This window comes from Octopus bimaculoides, chromosome 4 (genome assembly GCF_001194135.2).
Source record: "Octopus bimaculoides isolate UCB-OBI-ISO-001 chromosome 4, ASM119413v2, whole genome shotgun sequence".
Lineage (NCBI taxonomy): Eukaryota > Metazoa > Mollusca > Cephalopoda > Octopoda > Octopodidae > Octopus > Octopus bimaculoides.
The window spans coordinates 40,062,021-40,084,192 of record NC_068984.1 but is presented as its reverse complement, the minus strand read 5'-3'; the positions used below and the strand labels follow the sequence as shown (position 1 = coordinate 40,084,192).

At 34.1% G+C, this 22,172-nt stretch overlaps 2 protein-coding genes across 5 annotated transcripts in view; one reads left to right on the top strand and one right to left on the bottom strand.

The window, feature by feature from the left end:
* LOC106880460 (RAB11-binding protein RELCH homolog) overlaps positions 1 to 2,493 on the bottom strand; it is a 239,119-nt gene extending 236,626 nt beyond the window's left edge. For all 3 annotated transcript variants that reach the window (XM_052967015.1, XM_052967016.1, XM_052967018.1), the window contains exon 1: positions 2,203 to 2,493. In XM_052967015.1, coding sequence (XP_052822975.1) covers positions 2,203 to 2,488 — 286 coding nt within the window. In that variant the 5' untranslated portion in view covers positions 2,489 to 2,493. The remainder of the gene's footprint in view (positions 1 to 2,202) is intronic.
* Positions 2,488 to 22,031, top strand: LOC106880472 (DNA replication factor Cdt1). Of its 2 annotated transcripts, none has more exons than XM_014930411.2 (11): positions 2,488 to 3,241; positions 7,543 to 7,773; positions 9,218 to 9,402; positions 10,651 to 10,839; positions 11,859 to 12,001; positions 13,660 to 13,760; positions 14,398 to 14,586; positions 17,500 to 17,610; positions 18,800 to 18,912; positions 20,692 to 20,780; positions 21,510 to 22,031. In XM_014930411.2, the coding sequence occupies exons 1-11, from the start codon at positions 2,741 to 2,743 to the stop codon at positions 21,683 to 21,685; spliced, it is 2,028 nt and encodes a 675-aa protein (XP_014785897.1). In that variant the 5' UTR covers positions 2,488 to 2,740; the 3' UTR covers positions 21,686 to 22,031. The 2 variants fall into 2 exon arrangements, with proteins under 2 accessions (XP_014785897.1, XP_014785896.1); XM_014930410.2 differs by having other exon boundaries at positions 11,859 to 12,016.
* The last annotated feature ends 141 nt before the right edge of the window (positions 22,032 to 22,172 follow it).

Genomic DNA, 22,172 nt, shown 5'->3' with positions numbered 1-22,172 from the left:
ATATATATATATATATATATATAATACGATGCCGAAAATTAGAAGATAGAAAATGTTTTTAAAAAAACCTCTCCTTTTCGTTGGTAATGAAATCTAGCGAGTAAGATTTCCCAAGGCTAAAATTTTAATGAGTGTGACTAAATAATAAAATAAAATTCACTTGATAATCTAAAAACGAGCAGTACAGAAAGAGATACAATAACAGAAATCTGTGAAACCAATAAATACCAACGACAGATATGATTGTACTGATAAATACATACCTAAACAAAATATAGCTGAATGAAGTGCATCGTTCATTGACCACAGAATTAGTTACAAATCAATTTACTTGTTGTATCGAACGACAACGAAGCTTTAAAAAGACCTTTTATGTTGTTTACCCACAAAAGAGAAGACCCAGGATCAAGGTGTTCCTGTCGTAACCATTCCACCTCCATCCCTTATTAAGATAGTGTATCTACAACCACCTTAACCAATGTCTCCTTTTTCTGGGGTTTTTTTTTGTTTTTGAGACGACAGGGTGATTTAAGGAAGTATTGGCTGCCATTTCTAGCAGATCGAGCGTCCACAAAGAGGCCTCTCTTTTGGCATAAGAAAATTATTGTTTCTCTTCATGTTAACCGTGATCAAGACCTATGTCGAAGATATTCCTGCCTTGACACTGTACTTTAAGGAGTATCTCTAACTGCATTATCTAATGTGTCCTTCACCTTTTTCCTTTTTAAATGGAGACGGGGAATAGTAATTTGAGGGATATTTGGATAACTGTAGTTGGTTGAGCGACCACAAACAATCTTTATAAGATCGAAGAATTGTTATATTGCAAAGAGATGGTGCTTCGGAACCGGTGTGGAGTGGAGCAAATTAGATTCTACGAGAGTTTAGCATTATAAAGTTTAAAGAAACAGCAAAACTATTAACCAGAGAAATTTGAAATATAATCAATAGTTGTAACTCGGTTATAGTATTTTTTTGTCTTGCATGCTAGCATGTTTTATATAAAAATTATTTAATTTCGTTATGATAATGAAACAATCTATCGTCTAAAGAATGAAAGAACAAATTATTGTTTAAAAGAATCCTAAAAGAAAAGAAAAATTCAAAATTATGTTGTCATTGAAAATCTATTTTCTTATACTTTAACGATAGCGATCTAATCCGCTTATTAGTGGTCAGATTGAACCAGCATGTGAAGTGGCAGACGGATAATAGACACGTTAAAGAGCCCGAAATAAATAAGTACTTGAAGGTATCTAATTATGCGCCTCGTTATTCAGAATTTAAATTTCATAAACCTTGAACTACCTATGTAGCTTTACAGTTTATTAATAAAGAAATACCAATAATATATTGTATCTATAAATGCCCCACATCCTCTTTGTAAACAGTGAAAGATCTGTCATCAAAAGAAATCGTTTTTTTCTTTTTTAAGACTTGTTTGGTCTTTAAATTTATCAACATTGACAACTGCTATCCTGAAGGTAAATATCAAACTATGTAACTGCTTGTTGAATAAGGACTTCTTATGTTTTCTTCCGAATTTAAGATTACATAATGAATTGGTAATCAGTATTATGTTTAAAAACCTCATTAGTCTCTCTCTCTCTCTCAATCTCTCCGAACGACATGTGTCCATTTTCACTTCTCACAGCAGATCAACTCATTGGAATTTAATTTTCTTTTACGTACTTTTATCTATAAATTACGTTTGGAACTATAGATTCTTCTAAATTAAAAAATAAATTTTAATAAGAACAGAAAGAGAAAGCATAATTAAGATGAAGAAAAAGACTGCATCTTAAGAAGGCGAAAACAAACATTCCAACATCCCAGGTGATAAACATTCTATTCAGCATCTGCGATAAGTCGTCAGTTTGGTTGTCAATAGCAACACACAACGACTCTACTCTTTCAAAATAAATAACTTAAGACGACGAAATGAGTATAAAACAGTCAACATATTAAGCGATATTAAGCTTTTACTGTAAGAAGCTGTATATTTAATTGTATATATACATGAAATATGAAGCACATAGCATCATCCGAACACTTAATTTAATCACACAGGTGTTGGATAGATTGTTTACGCCCCCTAACTATTTAGGTAAAGGAGTCAGGTATCTAACGATAACGGAAATTGAAAGTACTTATATACAAAAAGTCACAGATATATAAAATATTGCATGTTAAATTACATACGTAACGTTGGGGATGATGTCTCAACTTTTGTTCGTTCAAAATTTCCCGGATTCGAAAAATAATCTCGCAATCTGGGTAGTTCACGTCCGGATTCAACCAGCTCAGTGTGTAACTCCAGAGCAGTAAGAACAAAATTATCGCGTAAGAGCTTTACAGCAATATTATCCCAAGAAATATCTGTACAGTCAGAACTAGGAGACTTTTCTGAAGCTTTTTCTTCAAGTTCGTTTTCAATAAAATCTCCATCGTCCTCTACGAACGGATTAGAATTAGAACCATCCGCCATTTTGAGTTATGATTTATGCAATGCATTTTGCTTATATTTTGTTTCGGATTTTGTAAATTTAAAGTTATTTATTAACAGAACCAGTTATTAATTTGTTTTTAAATATTTATAGTTATTGAGAAAGTTTAAATAACTACTATATAAATTCGTGTTTATTTCCAACTCTACTTGTTTTGTCACGTGATCAAAGCGCGGGAAAATTATTGTTAGATCTTCTTGTGGAATGTTTTGTGTATTATTTTCCTCTTAACCATGGAAGCGAAACAATCGACTCTCACTAACTATTACAATGCTCGAAAAAAAAGCATTCAGACAAAATTAGTTCAAGATAAATCTGTGAATGAAAACACTGTGGCGAAAAAGTTAACCAAAGAGAGTAAATTAACTCCTATTAAATCGAAAACTATATCTCGATCTAAAAGATACAACCCGACTCGAACTTCTGTCGTCGAATTACTTGATACTTGCAACGAACAAAGTACTAAATTGGAATCACCGAAAAGTAAGAATCAAATAAAACCCGAGACACCACCCTTCTGTAATAAGACCGAAGATAATCGACTCATTTGTTCCCCATCCAAAAGAAAACATACAGATAGCTTGTCTGACCAAAGGACTCCTGAATCAAATAATGAATTTGCAGTTATCAAACTTACTAAATCGGCACGGAAGCGTTTACCTTTATTTGACGAAAAAGATAAGGAAACAGAGCCAATTGAATTACCAGAAGGAAAAACCAAAGATATCGAATCTGTACAGTATTTCATGTTTTTTCTTTCTTTTGTTTTATAGCATAGATTTACCGATTTATGTATCACACCATGACTTTATAAGTTATTCCATGTACTTCTGAATGATTAAGAAATAATGGTTATAATTGCAATAGAAATTGATTTCATAATAAAACTCACTTCAAATATTTTTAAGGGAGAATTCTATGACCATTTATTTAGATTTTTGTTTTTTTTTCAGAATCGTCATCTTATTTAGATTTTGTATTAAAACCTTAAGAACTACCTATAATAAATAAATGGGTACTACTAAAGCAGCACGGTCCCGAACGCGCAAGCTAGTCTTGAGTGGTCGATCCTAAACCCTATCCCGTGTTTAGGGTTAGGGTTAGAATCGACCACTCACGACTAGCTAACGCGACTGCGCGTTCGGGACCGTGCTGCTTTAGTAGTACCTAATAAATGATATATTTCATTCATTTTCATTGAATATTGAAATCACAGCCTTATGACTAGTGAAGGTAAACAGTGTTATTTACAATGTACAGCTGTGAAAAGATGCAGAACACAGCACAGTGACTTCCTTTGTGTTGAGGGCATTAGAGTTCTAATTGTGGTGTCTTGAAGTAGAATTAATCAAGATTGAATGTGTAAATGCAGAACCTGTTGAAACTTAGTTTGTGCTTTCAATCCTGATTGCAACTTTTACCAAAAGTTGAAAATGGACCGAGCTACCCAGACATTCCATGGTCGGCATTCTTTCGTTTTATGATCACACATTGAAAGTAGAAAATGATTGTAAATAATTAGCATTGAAATTTTGAAAGAAAAGAACTTCAAACCTGAATTTAAGAAAAAATTGGGGGTGGAGATGGAGTATATGTAATCTGGGTATACCCCCCCACCCTTTAAATTTTTTTTTTTTTTTTACGGAATCCTATGTTTCAGACCATGGAGAATCCGATTCTGAAAAAAAATCTTTTTTAAATCTCAATTTTAAAATTTCGCCGGGTTTTTATATAGATCCACAGGGTAACCCTAACCCTCTCTACCAAATTGGGAATAAAATTTAATATTTTGTAGAGTTTTTTTGGGGTGGGCTGTAAAATTGTAAATTTCATTGTTGGAAACAGAAATTAGAAGAAACTTTGGGGGTGGGGGAATCTTTTCAAGGGTTGGTGTGTTGTGTATTCGACACGTCTACCTGGACATTTCTGGTTAGTGTCTATATTAACACTTTCATTGTAATCACAAATCGAAAGAATGCCAAAGAATCAGTGGCAGGGTCCATAGTTCACCAAGATTAACCTTTGTACTTTTATCCTTTTCTATGAAGATATTACAAAGGTTTTCAGGCATCTATAAGAACACTTTGTAAATGCATGTTCTTATTGCTGACTTTAATTATGTTAGGCTAAAATTTCGGACAAATGCTTCATATTTCATATTACTAAAACATTTTTTAGATAAAATGCACTTATTCTCATAAAACCCAAAGACGCTCTATGAACGAGCAATGTTCACATGCATCTTTCAGACTACAGCCAAACATGCCCTTACTGGTTAAGCATACTTTGATCACCAATTTTCTACTAATACTAGTTTCCTCTACCTACTATTAACAGCCTATATTCCTACAAATGATGAAAATAACTTAACTGAGGCTAAATCAATATATCTTAGTCTATGAAACGTACAACTCGGAACTATCATTGCTTAAATTACTTTGATACTCACAAAGGACAAATTATTTAATTGGAATCCCCAAAAGAGTTGACTAATACCTGAAACACCACAAAGTTAATCTACAGATTTGTTTTCCAGCCAAGAGAAAGCAAACATGCTTTGACTGGCCAAAGTAATTCATGGGGTGCATGTAGACCAGTAAGAATCCAAACAGTAAAATATCCCTTCTTAATATACCAGGCAGATTCGAACATGAATCTCTGATCACAGTTGTTTTTCGTTATCAGAGAACACCTCCCTTTAGACAATGTATGTTTATAACACGTGATTCACCAATGTGAGAAGACTTTGAGACACAACAATTTGACTTCATTGTATGTTTCCTCAATCAAAAAGATAAGTCATATGATTTACTTGAAGAAAATGGAAGCAAAAACATCTATATCTTAACTAAACTCACTTGTAGCATTTCTACATTTCCCTTGATTCTATACCATATACTATTCCAACTTTGTAATAAATACTGGAGTTTACAATGTGCTATTTTTATGTTTTCTCCAACTTAACCCTTTTGATACCAAAACTACTCCTGTTACTATGGCACAAAACTTGGTTTAAAATGATCTAAATTGAAACCTCTGGTCAAAATTTTGTGCTTATTTTTAACCTAAACACTAGCTTAATGATGAGAAAAGTTATTTAACCAAATTCTACATTATTTTTCCAAATTAATTGAAACAAGCTGGCAGAAACGTTAGCATGCTGGGTGAAATACTTAGCAGTATTTCGTCTGTGTTTACATTCTGAGGTCAAATTCTGCCAAAGTCGACTTTGTCTTTCATCCTTTTGGGGTCAATAAATTAAGTACCAGCTGCATAATGGGGTTGATCTAATCGACTGGACCCCTCCCCAAAAATTTCATGCCTTGTGCCTAGAGTGGAAAAGAATATGTGTATGTGTAGGTGTTTGTTGTTAGGAAGGACATCCAGCCATAAAAATCATGCCAGTGCAGATACTGGAGCTTGGCACAGTTCTCTGGTTTGCCAGCAACTGTTTGACCTATGCCAGTATGGAAGACAGACATTAAATAATGATAGTGATATATATATATTGTTGTACTTGGGGATGGTCATATTGCCAGTTTAGCCAATAAAAACACACGCACTGTATATTTGGTGTTAATTTTTTTTTTTTTTTTTTTTTTTTTTTTTTTTTTTTTTTTTTTTTTCAGCTTTATATTACATTAATCTTAATCTTAATCTTATTTCGGCCAGAGTTCTTTCGTCACACTTCTGTGACCTCATCAGTGGTCCTTTGTTTCCTTCTTTCTTATGTGTGTCTCACCTTGCTAACTATCAGCCATTTTGTATTTTGTAAAATAAAATACCCATTCTACACAGATAATAGAACTGTAACATCCAACATATATTTTTATTTTTATTCTTTTATTTCCCTTTATACTTCTTATATCTCTCCCTTTCCAAAATAACTTCTTATATTGAACTCTACTATTTCCCTCTATTTAACTCTCTCGTATCGTCTCTGTTGAAGGGATATCCTTCATATCTCTGAAACCACTGTAAGACTACCTTTCTCTTTATAAATGTCCTAGAAATTTCACACTGCCTTGACTTTGTTGTCTCATTTTCTTTAATTTATACATGCTCACACACAACCAGCATTAGACTCCTCACTCATACTATTATCAAACCAGAAGTTTAACTACGGTCCTTCTGTAGCACTTACATAGCCTTACCTGCATTTTGGGTCTTCTGGATACCAAAACCTCATGTAGATAGACAGATATTGGTTTGTACACTTAATAGTCTGTTTGCATATGTGAATGTGCATGGCTCTGGGTTCAGTTCTACTGCATGGTGTTTTGGGCAAGTGTCTTCTACAGTTCCCAGGTCTACCAAGGCCTTATGAGTGGATTTGGTAGACAGAAACTGAAGGAAGCTAGTTGAGGGTTGGTAATAGGAAAGGCATCCAGCCATAGAAAATCTGCCTCAAATAAACTGCATCTGATCCATGCAAGCATGGAGAAATGGGCATTAAATGATGGTGATGTATATACACATGTATGCATGGAATATGGTGTATGTATATTTATTTTCACTTATGTTGTTTGTTAGTATAACTATATATTCTTACATCCCAGGCAATCTATATATTTGTTTGAATCTAAGAGCTTTGGAGGGATTCTGGCAATAGTGATTTTGCCCAAAACTTCAGTAAAGTCAGCCTATATTGTTTCGTGCCAAGCTGACTTAAATTACCAAAGGTGATTGTACTGGCTTTTTGGGAATATGTTAAGAGAGTTAAGAAATGGGAATAATAATAAATAAAAGGTTTAACTAATATTATTTATGTTTGTCTTTATTGTTTTGAAATACAATTCTATATTTCTATGAAGAATTTAGATATTATGTATTAGTTGGAGTATTGTCTTCATCTTGATTGTTGCTTTTACTACCTTTCAGTTGTGTATGCTTCACCTTAGTGAATCACAACACACCTGACGAAGGTTGAAGCATACACTGCTGAAACAGTGAAAGCAACAATCAACGTGGTTTGTGACATCAAAGAAAAAATATTTTCATATTGATAAAATTTATCATTTATTTATCTCAACAGAATATTGAGGAGGAAAAAGAACTTGAAGACAGCAATTCCTGGGAATTAGAATTTCCTTTAGTGAGCAATATACCTAGGCCCATTTCTCCTTTGCCTGAAACTCCTCAAAAGTTACGAAGAATGCGGTCACAACAGATGTCTGTAAACAGCCAGACTACAGAATCTGCTTCAAATGACAGCAAAGAACTTCAAAAAGCAACAGATCCTGGAAAAACTAATCCAGTCAGACAGGTAGAGTTACGATTCCCCTGAATATTGATATTTAGTGTATTTATAACTGAAAATTATACATTGTACCTTGGCTTAATTGAGCTACATTCTAGAATTAAGAAATCAGGTACTATTATGAAATTTCACCAGGGCTCAATCTGCATTCAATCTTTATAAAATTAGCCCAGCATCATGAGATACTGCTAATCAAGAAACCAGATAGACTTGAACTGGTTACTGTCAATGAAACAATATCACTACATTGTCTAACTGATTATGCAAAATTTTATGAATTTATGTGCATTGTGAGTTCAAATATAATTTCAGTGGACATATATGGTCATATATTGCTGTGGTTTTTAGGACAACCACAACTATATCTGACCACATATGTTTAGTGATTTTTTGTTTGTTTTGTTGCTGTTTTCCGCTTACTATGCACTTAAAATTGTAAAATTTTTGCAATCAAAATTTAATTTATTTGGTTTATGATTCATTTAGCAACAGAATATACAGTTAAAGTTGAAGTTATATTAATTGTTTTTTATTATTTTTATAATAACTGTTCTGTACTGGAATAAGTGACATCTCCTAAATAATTTATATCTAATACAATTTACAACTTTCTACAATAATCCCTCAGAGCAACCCAGAATTGTGTATTGTAATATGATTATGATAAATGAAAAGGAAGTTATTTTCTAAAAACTAGAGGTCACAGTAACTTATGAGCCATGGCTGATAGGTAGAAAATTTGTGCTGACGTTTTCTTAGTTTCTTTAATCCATCATAATTTAGGCTAAGAAGGCAGCAATGTTCATATATGCTGAATGTTGTGGGTTCTTTCTCATCACCCTTGTTGAAAATTAACAAACTCTTTTGTGGCCGGTGACACGTAAAAGCACCTACTACACTCTCGGAGTGGTTGGCGTTAAGAAGGGCATCCAGCTGTAGAAATTCTGCCAAATTAGATTGGAGCCTGGAGTAGCCTTCGGGTTCCACCAGTCCTCAGTCAAATCGTCCAACCCATGCCAGCATGGAAAGCAGACATTAAACGATGATGATGATGATCCTAGTGTAAATAAACTTGTAAGAAAAGGATTGAAATTCTTATTTCCTATAACATTCCTACATTTTATCTTCTGGCTGGTTAATTACAATTATCTTCTTAACAGAGCTAAGTTCTAGAACAATGTTTTTACACAAGAGGCTCTTAACCTTAAGAACAAATTATAGGACATAATAAATACAATTCAAAAGCTTATGACATTGTAATTTTCATGCAAAAATAAAAAATTTCTTTTGTTGAAGTTCATCTAAAGATTTAGGTTTCATATCCAATTTATTCAAGCATTATTCCAATGTCTGCAAAATCTCATCTTTACTGCAATAAACTAGTTCATATTTCTATATTGAAGTAATGGTTTCTTTCAAAAATAACCAATATTTATTTGAACTCTTTCAGTTAAATTTAACACCAGAACAAGTCAAAATTGATCTCATGAAATGTAGCAAAGTGGAAGAACTGAAGAAGCAGTTACTGTTAATTAAGCAACTCAAAGCTGCAACAAAATCAAAAGAAAAACCTAAAAGCTCATCCTGTAAGACTCAACCTGAATTTGAAAAAGAGAAGTCTGACTTGGTTAACAAGTAAGTGAAATTTCTTGCTTAGTCTTCGGGCAGCTCTGAAGAATCAGACCATTACACTTTACACACCATTTTTTTTTATTTACTTTGTTACAGGATATCTAGGATTATATAATCCAGTGTGACTTGTTGCGCTTTATGAATTGGAAGGTGAGGGTGATTGACTGTTGTTTTTGTTGTTTAGCTCCCAGCCAACCTTGATAAAGCAGGACTCGATCAAATGTGTTCCAGCCATGACTGTCCTGTTCTTTTTATATAGGGCTACATGGACTACGTTATTCAATGCATCCTCTTTTTTATGACAGTAGTCAGTGATTTGAGAAAGATCTGACTTCTATATCTAGCAGGTTGAGTGATTACATAGGTTTCCTCGTTGGCTAAGAATCAGTTTAAGCTTGTTAATTATCTGGCAGTGTGGTTAAGAGGTTTGCTTCACAATCATGTGGTTCCAGGTTCAGTCTCCCTGCACAGCACTTTCGGGAAGTGTCTACTATTGCCTGAGTTGATTATTGAATTTGGTACAAAGCTCATCATATATGTGGCACCCATGTTAGCAACATGTAAAAGATAGCCAGTACACTTTGTGAAGTGATTGGCATTAGGAAAGGCATCCAGCTGTAGAAACAAAAACAGGCTGGAGCCTGGTGCAGCTCTCTGGCTTACCAGTTCCAGTCAAACCTTCCAATCTATGCCAGCATGGAAAAAGGGTGCTAAATGATGATGATGTGTGTGTGTCTATGAGAATGTTTACTTACTGTGATCATATAAGCTATAGTCGTTGTTGTCATTTCCCTGTTAACAAACTGATTAGCAGCTCTGTGCTTTGAAGCTGTATGGAATGAAAATTTCCTTCACTTGAAAAGTAGGTAAGAGTTAGCAGCAAGAAGGACAGTTACAAAACAATGTTGTTTCATCTAATTCATGCTAGCATGAGTGAAAAAATAGTTTCATTTAAATCCTAGTTTGCTTCAAAATTTCTGTTTCTAATTAGCTTTTTTGAAAACATACTTAAAAAGAACAAACAACAAAATGAAAAGGATTTTGGTGGGATGGAGGATAGCAAATATTAAACTATAAAACAATTTATATACCTAAAATATGACAACTTTGTTTTGTGTAGTTGTAATTCTTTTTAATTGAATAATATTTATCAAAATTTCAACATAATCTTCTGTTCCTTCTCATATCCCACAAAATATATTTTGATATATTTCTTATCCTCTTTGCTAAATTGTCATGTCTCTGTTACAGGACTCCTGCTTATAAACGATTCCAGCATCTTACTTTGCCAATACCACCTACACTCACACTCCCTTATTCCTATACAGTATTAGAGGAATTCTTTCAAAGAGTAGATGATGTTGTCCGCATGTTACACAACCGTTCAGAAGTTTGCACTTTTTCCAAGCTCAAAGATGCTGTTGAAAAAAGTCTTAAAAGGTGAATTTATTGAAATTAGTTTTATTTTAAATTCTGTACTAAATGTATTTTGGTTATCGTATTTCTTTCAGCTCCATTCTGAGGTCAAATCCCACCAAGGTCAGCTTTGCCTTTCACCCTTTCGAGGGTTGATAAAATAAAGTACCAAGTCGAGTGCTGGGTTAATACAATTTTCTTACTATCCACCCTCAAAATTGCTAATCTTGTGCCAAAATTAGAATTATTATTAAGGTAGTAAGCTGGAAGAATCATTAGTGTCTTTCTGCTAAATCCAACCTAGCCTTTCATCCCTCCAATGTTGATAGAATGACTACTGGCTAAGTACTGGGGGTCAGTGTTATGGACATCCCCTCCACCTAAAACTGTTGGCCTTGTCCCAAAACTTGAAGCAATTTATTGTTATTAAAAAAAAATATGCTTATTACCTCAGACCTACCGAAGGGGGAGGTATTGTTTTCAGTTGCGTTTGTCTCAAGAACCGCTGGATGGATTCGGATGAAACTTTCAGGGAGGTTTGACCTAGTGGCTGGCATGAACTGATTAAATTTTGAGATTAATCCGGTACCGGACAAGGATTCTGGATTATTCTTCCTGTTTTTTCACTTAATTTTTGAGAGCAGTCGGGTTCATTTTTAGTATTCTCGTTTGTGAGAGCAGTCAAGTTTATTTCAGATATTCTCATTTTAAAAATCATCTCTTGCTTAATCATTGAGAGGATGTTGGTGTTGCCTTGGCGGAGGTTTGCACACTCTGAGTGTTCTTGTTTATGTATCTTTACTGGCATATAATTTTTTTTTTTTTTATATATTTCAAGAAACAATTTCTTTTTTTTTTTTTTTTTTTTTTTTTTTTTTTTTTTTTTTTTTTTTTTTTTTTTTTTTTCCCCCAGCTGAATAGTGTATTTTTTTCTCTGAAAATAAAAAAAAATACTCTTCAGAAATGTATTTCATCTTATTCTCTATTAGATTCAATATCAATTAAAACAAACGTTTTGTATATTTTTCTCTTTGTATTCCCAGACATTTTAAGCAAGAAATTCTTGGTCAGATAAAAACTGTATACCCTGCTGCATATGAATTCAAACAAGAAAAAGGTCTTCCAAAACTTGGTTACAAATATCAAGGCTACCAACTGACTATCACTCCCCAATTTGAAGAATCAGGTATGGAGTATAGCAGTAAGCATAAATGACTATCCTCTTCTATTTTTTACTTGTTTCAGTCATTAGATTGCATCCATTCAGGGACACTGCCTTCAAGAATTTTTAGTCAAATCAATAAACTTAGTACTTTCTTTTTCCTTTTTTTTTTTTAGCCTAGTACTTATTCCATTGATCTCTTTTGCCAAGCTGCTGAGTTACAGACATAAACACACCATCACCAGTTGTCAAGCAGTGGTGTGAACAAACACAAAGAAACACACACTTTCATACATACATACATATATATTCTTGTATTTGTTTCAGTCATTTGACTGCTGCCATGCTGGAACGCTGTCTTTAGTCGATCAAATTGACCTCAGGACTTATTCTTTGTAAGCCTAGTACTTATTCTGTTGGTCTGTTTTGCCAAACTTCTAAGTTATAGGGGACGTAAACACACCAGCATCATTTGTCAAGTGATGTGGGGACAAACATATACACACACACACATATATACGACAGGCTTCTTTCAATTTCCCTCTACTAAATCCACTCATAAGACTTTGGTCAGCCCGAGGCTATAGTAGGCAGTACTTACCCAATGTGCCACGCAGTGGGACTGAACCTGGAACCATGTGATTGATAAGCAAGCTACTTACCACACAGCCACTCCTGCACCTATGAATGTTTTTTAAAAGACTTGTTCATCTTGTTAATTTGTTAATTATTTTTCCTCTCTTTCACAGTTGCCTTCTAAACATCCACTCATATTTCTTATTGTTTGCATTCCCCTCTGTCCCTATCCATCTACCACTCTCACAAACATACCTACTCACTTACCCTGTCCAATCCCCTGTACCACTTATATTCACCTTCCTGTAACCCAAGAGTACATCGTGATGCATTTTCATCCTCTTCTATCTTTTCCAGCTGGGGTAGCCATTGCATGTTCTCTACAGCAAGATACCTGTTTCTCTCCCTTTATCATATTCCTCATCACTGACATAAAGCCACATCTCGATACTGCACCCACTTGGTTTCAGGTTCAGTCCCACTGTACAACACCTTTGATAAATGTCTTGTACTATAACCTCGGACCAACTAATACATTTAAGTGAATTTGGTAGGTAGAGACTGTGTGGAAGCCTCTGTGTGTGTGTTTGCGTGCACACCATAGAAAGACAGAATGGACTAAATAGAACAGGGGGAGACACATGGGATGCAGAGTTGCTGAAGAGGTCACAGGACGTGTAGCAAACGATTTCAGATGAAGGATACTAAAATAAGAACAATGATAAAGCTGAAATGAAAGACAAGTATATAGTGCATGTGTTTATTTGGTAAAAAAGTGACCATAACGATATATATACATATATATTGTTATGGTCAGAGAGAGATAATGTATGTGTCTTTGGGTTTCCCCTCCATCACTACTTGACAAACAGTGTTGGTTTATTCACATTACCATAACTTAGTCTTATCAGTCTCTTTTTACCAAACCACTAGGTACCATGGTTAATTTGATAGACTAAACCCTTCAAGACAATACCTTGGTATATCTGCAGTCCAATGACTAAAACAAATTGTGGGAGATATGATATACACAGTACATTAAACTAAATTTATAGAACATGTCTTGAAATGGTGATGATTTCCTTTTTGTTTCTTCTCCACTTTAGATCCTGAAAATGGCAACTTGCATCTTACAGCCACTCATTTCATTACTAGAAAGAAAATTTTCCATGCTAATTTGGTGAAATGCATCATGACATTACATAAAGTAAGTTTTTCTCATATTTTAAAAATAGTTTGTTCTTGTGTGTTTGATTAGTAACAAATAATGAAGCTTGTAAGTTGCATTTTAATGATGCAATTTGGTTTATAAATCATCATCAGCTAATGTCCGTTTTCCATGCTGGCATTGGTTAGATGGTTTGACCAAAGCTGGTAAGGCCGGGAGCCATATCAGACTTCATTGTCTGTTCTGGCATGGTTTCTACATCATAGTTGATAGTCTCTACCACTCTCTTTGGTAACATGATAATGTCTTATTGAAAATCATATACTATGCTTTTGCAATGTTATTTACATTTAAATTGTTAGCTGTAGAAACTCTGCCAAATCAGATTGGAGCATGGTGTAGCCTTCTGGTTTCACCAGTCCTCAGTCAAATCGTCCAACCCATGCCAGCATGGAAAGCGGACGTTAAATGATGATGAACACACGATACATAGTGCAGATGTTTGACTAGGACTTTTATCGTGCGATCCGGTTTTTGCTTGGTTCAAGGTACATAACTCTGTATAATTGCAAAAACATGTTCCACACTTTTCAGAGGTAAAAGAATCCCTCTTTCTTTTTTTTTATGTACGTGATAAACAAAAGAGAGAATACTATCAAGAGCCTTTTTATTGTAGGAATTTCTGAAAAGCCTACCAAAGCCTATGAGAATTTCTGATGACAGACTTATTCGTTGGCATCCTAAGTTCCGATTAGACCAAGTACCTGACATTGAACCTTCCCCTTTACCCCAGCCTCCATATATCAAGGTTTATCAAACTGCTCGTGAGGTTTTAAATGCAACAAGAGGGAAACTACACCCTAAGGTAAGTTTCATTTTTTCTTTTCGTTTCGAGGTGGGTAGTGGGTTCTTCCTCTTCCTATGACTGTTGTGTTTGGGTATAGTGTGTCAGTTAAAACTTGTTTCAGAAACAATTTAGATATAGAATAGGAGGTCTCAACCAAAGAGAAAGCACTTGAGCAATTTTAACTATTTAATGAAGACGTACAAACTAATAATTTTAAACCACATGGTTGATTTTCCAACTCCTGTTGTGCTCATTATTGTTGATGTGACTAGATGCTATGGGAGAGGTTGAATGAAATCTTCAGTAAATATTTAACTTTATATCATCCTTCTGGTAAAAAAAAACCCAGATAAAAACGTTTGTGAAAATTATATTTTCCCTAACTCTTAAAAGATTATGTACTGCACACTTCAAAGTCTTTCGCTGAACAGTTAAAAGCTGCACTGCATCGTTTTATCTAGCAATCCCTTATTAAATAAGTAAAAAAAAAAACTCAAGAGGGGAAACAACTTTCAATTGCGAGTTAGATTTCCTGTGACTGAAAAAAATAGTTGTTTTTTCATTTTCTTTATGAAGCTTACAAAGTCTAAAAGAGTTTCATTCTTGACAGAAATATCATTGCTAAGAGAATAATTTGTAATCATGTCTCAGTAACTGTCAGCATCATTTAGTGCATTAAATTTTCTTCGATATATGGCCAAGCAAGCACAAACTCCCTTTTGCCTGTGGATTCAAGATAATTGTAACCGTGACACAGACGAAAACTAACGATTCTGACTCCAGTTCAAATGAAGATATGAACTGACAAAGAAATTGAAATTCCAGTTTCTAAATGAAGATGGATAGAAACTCTGACAGTGCCACATACTGGAGAAATAACTGCCCATCATCAAGATTTGGGTGTGCATCAAGGATTCCCCTGGTTTTGACTGGTTGTAATGAACCTGAATGGACTGATGTTTCGATGGGCATTGCAGCACAATATTTGCTCTACATTTTAAGTAACTGACTTTATGAATGAAACATATTCAGAACTTGACAGCCTCTTTGCTCATCATTGAAGAAATCCAAACCAATTTGCTGAACAACAATCAGTGCAGATGCTGAGAAGAAAGTTCAAATGTATATACCATCCCAAGAACATTTGACACAAAAACAAACTGAATGTTAGTTACTAATCTGGATCTTGGACATTTTTAGCAACCTGCAACATGATATAAGTTAACAAACACTTCAATTTTGAAGAACTACTGATAAAAAAGCATGTGTACTCTTGCTTCATATCAGTATCTCAAGATCAGCCAGGAAGGAAAAGATAGAGCTTTTCATCAATTTACTCCTAAAGAAGCTCTGAACAGCCTTCTACTCATTTCAAGCTCTTAGTTTGGGTGATACTATTGGGTCATCCCATAAATAATGCAGTTTTTTTCAATTGCATGAACTAAAAGTTGAAGTGGAGCAGGATAAACTACCTGCATCAACATGCTATAAAAGCAGGTAGTAATTTTACCTTGACTTATTCTTAGTGCAAGTTTTGAAGAGTGCAGTTCGATTTTAATAGTTGTTCTTTCAAAGCTATAATGGAAGTGACAAAGGAACATATTCGGTATATTTTGCTTTGAGTTCAATAAAGGCAACAATGCAATGGAAAGTGAGAGAAATATTTATGCAATATATGAGGATTGGACAGTAAACATAATCCAGTGTCAACGGTAGTTCCAGAAATTCTGAGCCTGAAACTACAGCCTAGAAGATGTGCTTCATCTTGGAAGATCTGTAGAGCTTGACAAGGATGTCCTGCAAACACTGGTGGAACAAAATCCCATCATAACTTGAGGAACTAGCAGAGAAGCTTGGATTTGGTCATTCAACCAGTCACTCATGTCAGCACTAGAAGAAAAATGGCCGTCTTTGGTTTCAAGATGAAAGGTGTTCTTCCATTAGGATAATTCATGATTAATTCAAAATTGTGATTAAGAAAGCATTACATCTGAATGCTAAAGGGTTAAAAGCCAGTGGTTATGGTATCAATTTGTACACCTACAGATATCATAACCTTGAGAGCTGGTGACAAACTGGTTGATAAGTGCAAAAGACATGAAAACATAATAAATTAGACCAAAGAGTCAACTGTATTGGTTTCCACAGCAGATGTGGAAGGAAATGGTGGTGGAAATTCTTTCTAAAGATCAACAAAGTTGCTCACTACAGTATTTTCATTCTCTTCATTATACAAGAAACTACAAAAAAAAAAGAAATCTCCTTCAAACAGTGCTTAATTCACCCGGGTTGGGACAAGGCAGCAGTTCACCTTATACAACAAATGCATGATGATCTCAACCACACAGAGACATACCTTCCATTGTACATTCTTTTAAAAGAATGCAGGGCATACATTTTCCACTCTGACACAAAAACAGGAGAGAGACTAATGTGCAGTAGCTCAACCAAGAGAGTCTGCACATACTTTTATTGTAGTGATTGTTCAAATAAGATGCATCTTCAACCAAAGGAGTGCTTTTGTAAGTATCATAGAGAAGTGCATATGTAAGGCGTTTTGAGAGTTGCCAGAGTACAAGAGTCACCTTGGAACTTGTATCATCACTTGGTTAATTTTTAATGAATTTTCTTGATTATGTAAAAGTACATGAAGATGCTCAAATTGGATCGTTTTACCAAGGGAAGATATATTTTGAAATTAGGTGAAGATATGCTGTTTGTATTTCCTCATAAAATAAATTTTCTACATGCCATACAATATCACTAACAAGTACACCTTTGTTTTATTATTTTCCGAAACTGCAGAGTTGGAAAATTTTCAGTCTAAAACTATAAATTTAAGCGAAGGAGAAAAACACTGAAAAGATGTTTTTTTTATTAATTAAGAGCCACGCTAAGTTAATAATTATTATTTTATTATTATTTCATTAGGTGGAAAGTGCTTTGATAAATGTTTCAAAGGCTAATAGCTCACCCAATAAACCATCTACACCAAAAGTTGAGTCATCAATCAAAGGAATCCCCTCTGGGTTACTTGAAAGAGTAAGTATTATTTACTATTTATCTTCATGTATTGACTAATACGTTTAATACCCAACCACTTTCTCACCTTGCTTATTCTATCTGCTATGCTTGATATTAATTTTCCCATACCAGTATGGGTCTCTTTCAGTAAATTTGATATATATCATCCTGGACAAATTTCACAATATTTAAAATGTAGTGATGGAATTTTACATTGTAATTTATATAGTTGTATCCCTTCTATGTAGTTCTTGGTATTTGTATATTTTGTGATATACTTTTTACCATCTGTATTCTATTATTTCTATATCAACTTTATTCCATTTTTGACATCCCATAATTTTACCCTAATTAGCTTTTCATGCAATGTACCTTTGGATTTTATAATTCAACTATCCTAACACGTTTTAAATCGTTTTCAATAGCTACTTATACATTAAACTTGCTTATCTTAAAACATATGTAAATTTTATCAAACATGTTTCTTTGTAATATAAAAATTAAATTCTATGAAATATTTTGACTTCACAAACACATGGTTTGGGGTTCAGTTCCACTGCATGGCATCTTGGGCAAATGTCTCCTATTATAGCCCTGGGCCAAGTGAATTTGAGAGATACAAACTGTAGAAAGTGTGTCGCATACATGTATATGCGTGAATGTTAACATTCCATGACTTCACTTGATTAAGCATTTCTTGTTGTCATTACAACCATGAGCTCCATATTTTCGAAAATTGGTAATGGTTGGTAACATGGGCAACATCCAGCCATAAGACCCTATCTCAAATACATTCTACTCCTAGCATGGAAAGACCAAAGTCAAACAAATAAAAGTGTTACTTTACCAGCCTTAGGGTTTTCTTTTTTTGGAGATGGGGACTTAATGGTCTGAATTATCCCAAGTTTCCTTCCTTTCTAAAGGGATAAAATGTAAAAGTTTCTTCTGACGGTATTTGGATTCCAGACAGATGACGCACATTTAGAAGAATAAAAAATAAAAATTACTCAGTGAAGTATTTCAGTCTTTATCTACTGCATTGAACAACTGAATATGTACTTATATTATTTATACAATACAAAGTATATAAATTCTATATTCTTAATAAAAAGAACATTTGCATGTTGTTAGTGTGTTATTTCTCTATCACAATTTTTTTTTTTTTCCCAATTACAATGTAAAATTTTTCCGGTTTTAAATATTTCAGATCCGGGCAAAGGAAACAAAACGCTTAGAAGAAACCATTACTCAAAGTCCTTTAAAAGCTCAGAGAGAAGCAATGCTGAAACGACTACCTACTATTTTTCGTATTATGCGAACGTATCCTTAAAATTCTGCATCAATGTATCTTCAGAGATAATAAGTTTGAATTCTTATTTTATTATTCAGTTGACAGCTTTTTGTAGTTTGTCTGTTGTGCCATGTAAAAAAGTGTTGGTGATAGAACCACATCAAAAAAAAAAAACACCTAGTGCACTCTGTAAAATTGTTGGCATTAGGAAAGGCATCCAAGACTATGGAACCTGGGTTGGTGCCTGGTCTTGCCAGTTCCTGTCAAGCCATCCAACCAATGGCAGCATGGAAAACAGACATTAACTGATGATGTGTTTGACCTCTTTCTTAATCGGTGACATAAATGTATGCACTACTATGTACAAATCATCAATCTTTTGTCTCCTTGATTGAAAGAATATGGTATCTAAGATAATTCAAAGTGTGTGAGTAGTTGCATCAAAAAAGATTGTTAAATTATATAGAGGCATTAGTGATGGAAATAAGATAATTAATTCCATAAATATCTTGAGTTCCCTGCAGTGTAGTTTCTAACTGTGTGGTTAAGAAGTTTGTTTCCTAACTGCATGGTTTTGGGTGTGACACCTTAGACTATTGCCTTTTACTATACACTCAGGCCAACCAAAGCTTTGTGAATGGATTTGGTAGACAGACACTGGGAAAAAAGCTTGTGTGTGTGCATGCATGCAAACATGTCCTTGTTTTGACTATCCCATAATAGTTATAAATATGTGTCACTGTCATACAAACTGTCACACATTCCCAGTTTTCTGAGAAAATATCTTGCTTACCTATACGTGCAGGCATGGCTGTGTGGTAAGAAGCTTGCTTCCCAACCACATGGTTTTGGGTTCAGTCCCACATGGCACCTTGAACAAGTATCTTCTGTTGTAGCCTCAAACCAAGCAAAGCCTTGTGAGTAAACTGAAAGAAGCCCATTGTATATATATTTGTGGATGTGTCTATTCCTCCATCACTGCATAACAACTGGTGTGAGTGATTTTACTTCCCAGTAAAAGCTGTTCAGCAAAGGGGACTGATAGAACAAGTACCAGGCTTAATAAAATTAAGTACTGGGATCAATTCATTCAGCTAAAAATTCTTCAAGGCGGTACCCCAGCATGGCTGCAGTCTAATGACTGAAACAAGTAAAAGATAAAAGATTGCTTGGAAACAGGTGCGGATTGATAACAGCAAGAGTATCCAGCCATAGAAAATTTGCTTCAGTGAATTCCATCCAACCCATGTGAGCATAGAAAAGTAAGCATTAAAATGATAATGACACTATACTTGATAAGGATCCATTCTGTATTGGTGTAATCATGGCTCTAGGAATGAGAGGTTTGCTTCTCAACCACATGGATTTGGGTTCAGTCCCACTGCATGGTACCTTGAACAAGTGCATTTTACTGTAGCCACAGGCCAGCTAAACCATTGTGAGTGGATTTTATAAAAGATGCCAGCTGTGTATGTGTGTGTACGTTTGCTTTACATTTGCACTTCTCCAAAAGTTGCTGAGCTACAAGTGATGACATTGTTATTTCCCATCACCAGAGTGTCTATTATATTTGCTCCTTGGAGGATGTATGAAATAATAGATCCCATTCTTGAAAAATAGGTCAGGTTTAGCAACAAGAAGTGCATCTGGCAATAAAACAATACCTCAATAACAGATTCATTTGTCTCATAGTAGTATAGAAAAACTGACCTGATGACTAATAAAGAGTTTTTTTATCTTTATTCAATTTTCCATTACTGCAAAATAAATTATATTTTTCCAAATTTTTTTCCTTAACTGTATCCAAGTTATTTTATTACAGAGAAAAGAACTACTCTCCTTTCAGATGTAGTTGTTGAAAAGATTTGTGAAAGTTATACATCCTCAATTTCTAAAGGTATTACCAATTTTGGAGTTCTCTTGCACTGTATGTTCTAAAGTTGAAGCAATTTCATGATTACATTAAAAAAAATTAATAAATAAAAGCAGCTCCATAGTGACATGGAAATATAGCGTATTCTGTGTAACTGATTAATATCTAATGATTTTTCATTGCTAACTTAACCCCAACTGTCAACTTTTGGTAAGTTAGATAGACTCTATTTGTTTGCTTTACTTGCTTAGATGGCTACCACCTCCCCTTAAATCACACTTAAAGATACTACAGATAATGTATTTCTTGATACATGAAATGGCTAAACAACTTTGAGCTGCTCAATCAAGACTAACTTCACACTAAACAACAATCACCACTTCTAGCACTTTTCATCCAGGAAGTAGCAGTCACTTGTCACCTTACTTATTTCACCACAATATTTCCTCACCATCTGGCTAGAGCTCTGTTCCAGCTATAAAAATATAATTCAAAAGTTTTATTAAGATAGGCATCTGTTCAGAAATGTACCTCAAATAAAGTAAACAGAAAGATCTGATGAAACTAATGATGGGCTGTTTTTGCAGTTAATATTAAATAGTTTAAAAATAGAATAAATTGATTTACTGTGAATAACAGGAAATGTTTCATTTCGTAGTTTACTTCAGAAGTTATCTTGATTTCAGGGGTTATATCAACGCATCTGACTACAATGAAAGTACCTTATTTTATTTCATTTCATATTTGTTTCAGTTGATGCTGAAAAGCATTTGGAATTATTGCTAGAAGTAGCACCAAGCTGGATTTCTATGGCTACCACACAGAATGGCAAATACCTCAAACTAAATCGAACAGTTAAACAGCAAGATGTACAGGAGAAAATAAATTTGTGCTGTAAAAAATTAGCACTGAGCATTTCACACTTTTGAATATTTAGCTGTATTCTGAAAGTATTTTAAACTGCTGCATTTGATTTTAATTAGACTTTCAATGTTTCTCTTGAAAATGCAAAGTTGTTCAACAGCTGCCAGTAAATGATGCATATATTTAGTAAAATCACAAATAAATCTAACTGATTATTTTAAACTTGACTCCTGAAAAATCAAGAAATACTGTAACATGTCAGTAATGTTCACACGTACTGATTATAATTTTAAAATATCAAATCAAGATTATTTTTCATTTTAAATTCCATTTTCACCCCATCATTTGTAGAAACTCTTTCATGATTTAAAATTTTATTTTTGTTGAAATATAAAATTTTCTGAAAATATTTTGAACGCTGCATTTTATTTTGATTAGACTGTCAACATTTTCCTATGAATAAAGCCATTAAATGGCAGATATGTAAATATATGTATATTTAGTAATATTAAAATAATTCTAAGGTGGCGAGCTGGCAGAAATGCTTAGCGG

What these genes read in the sequence shown, in the direction of transcription:
- LOC106880472 (XM_014930410.2), top strand. Translation starts at nt 2,741, where the DNA reads ATGGAAGCGAAACAATCGACTCTCACTAACTATTACAATGCTCGAAAA. An exon ending in AAGTCTGACTTGGTTAACAA is followed by an intron (nt 9,403 to 10,650) that starts GTAAGTGAAATT and finishes TCTCTGTTACAG; the next exon opens with GACTCCTGCTTATAAACGAT. An exon ending in TACATCCTCAATTTCTAAAG is followed by an intron (nt 20,781 to 21,509) that starts GTATTACCAATT and finishes TATTTGTTTCAG; the next exon opens with TTGATGCTGAAAAGCATTTG.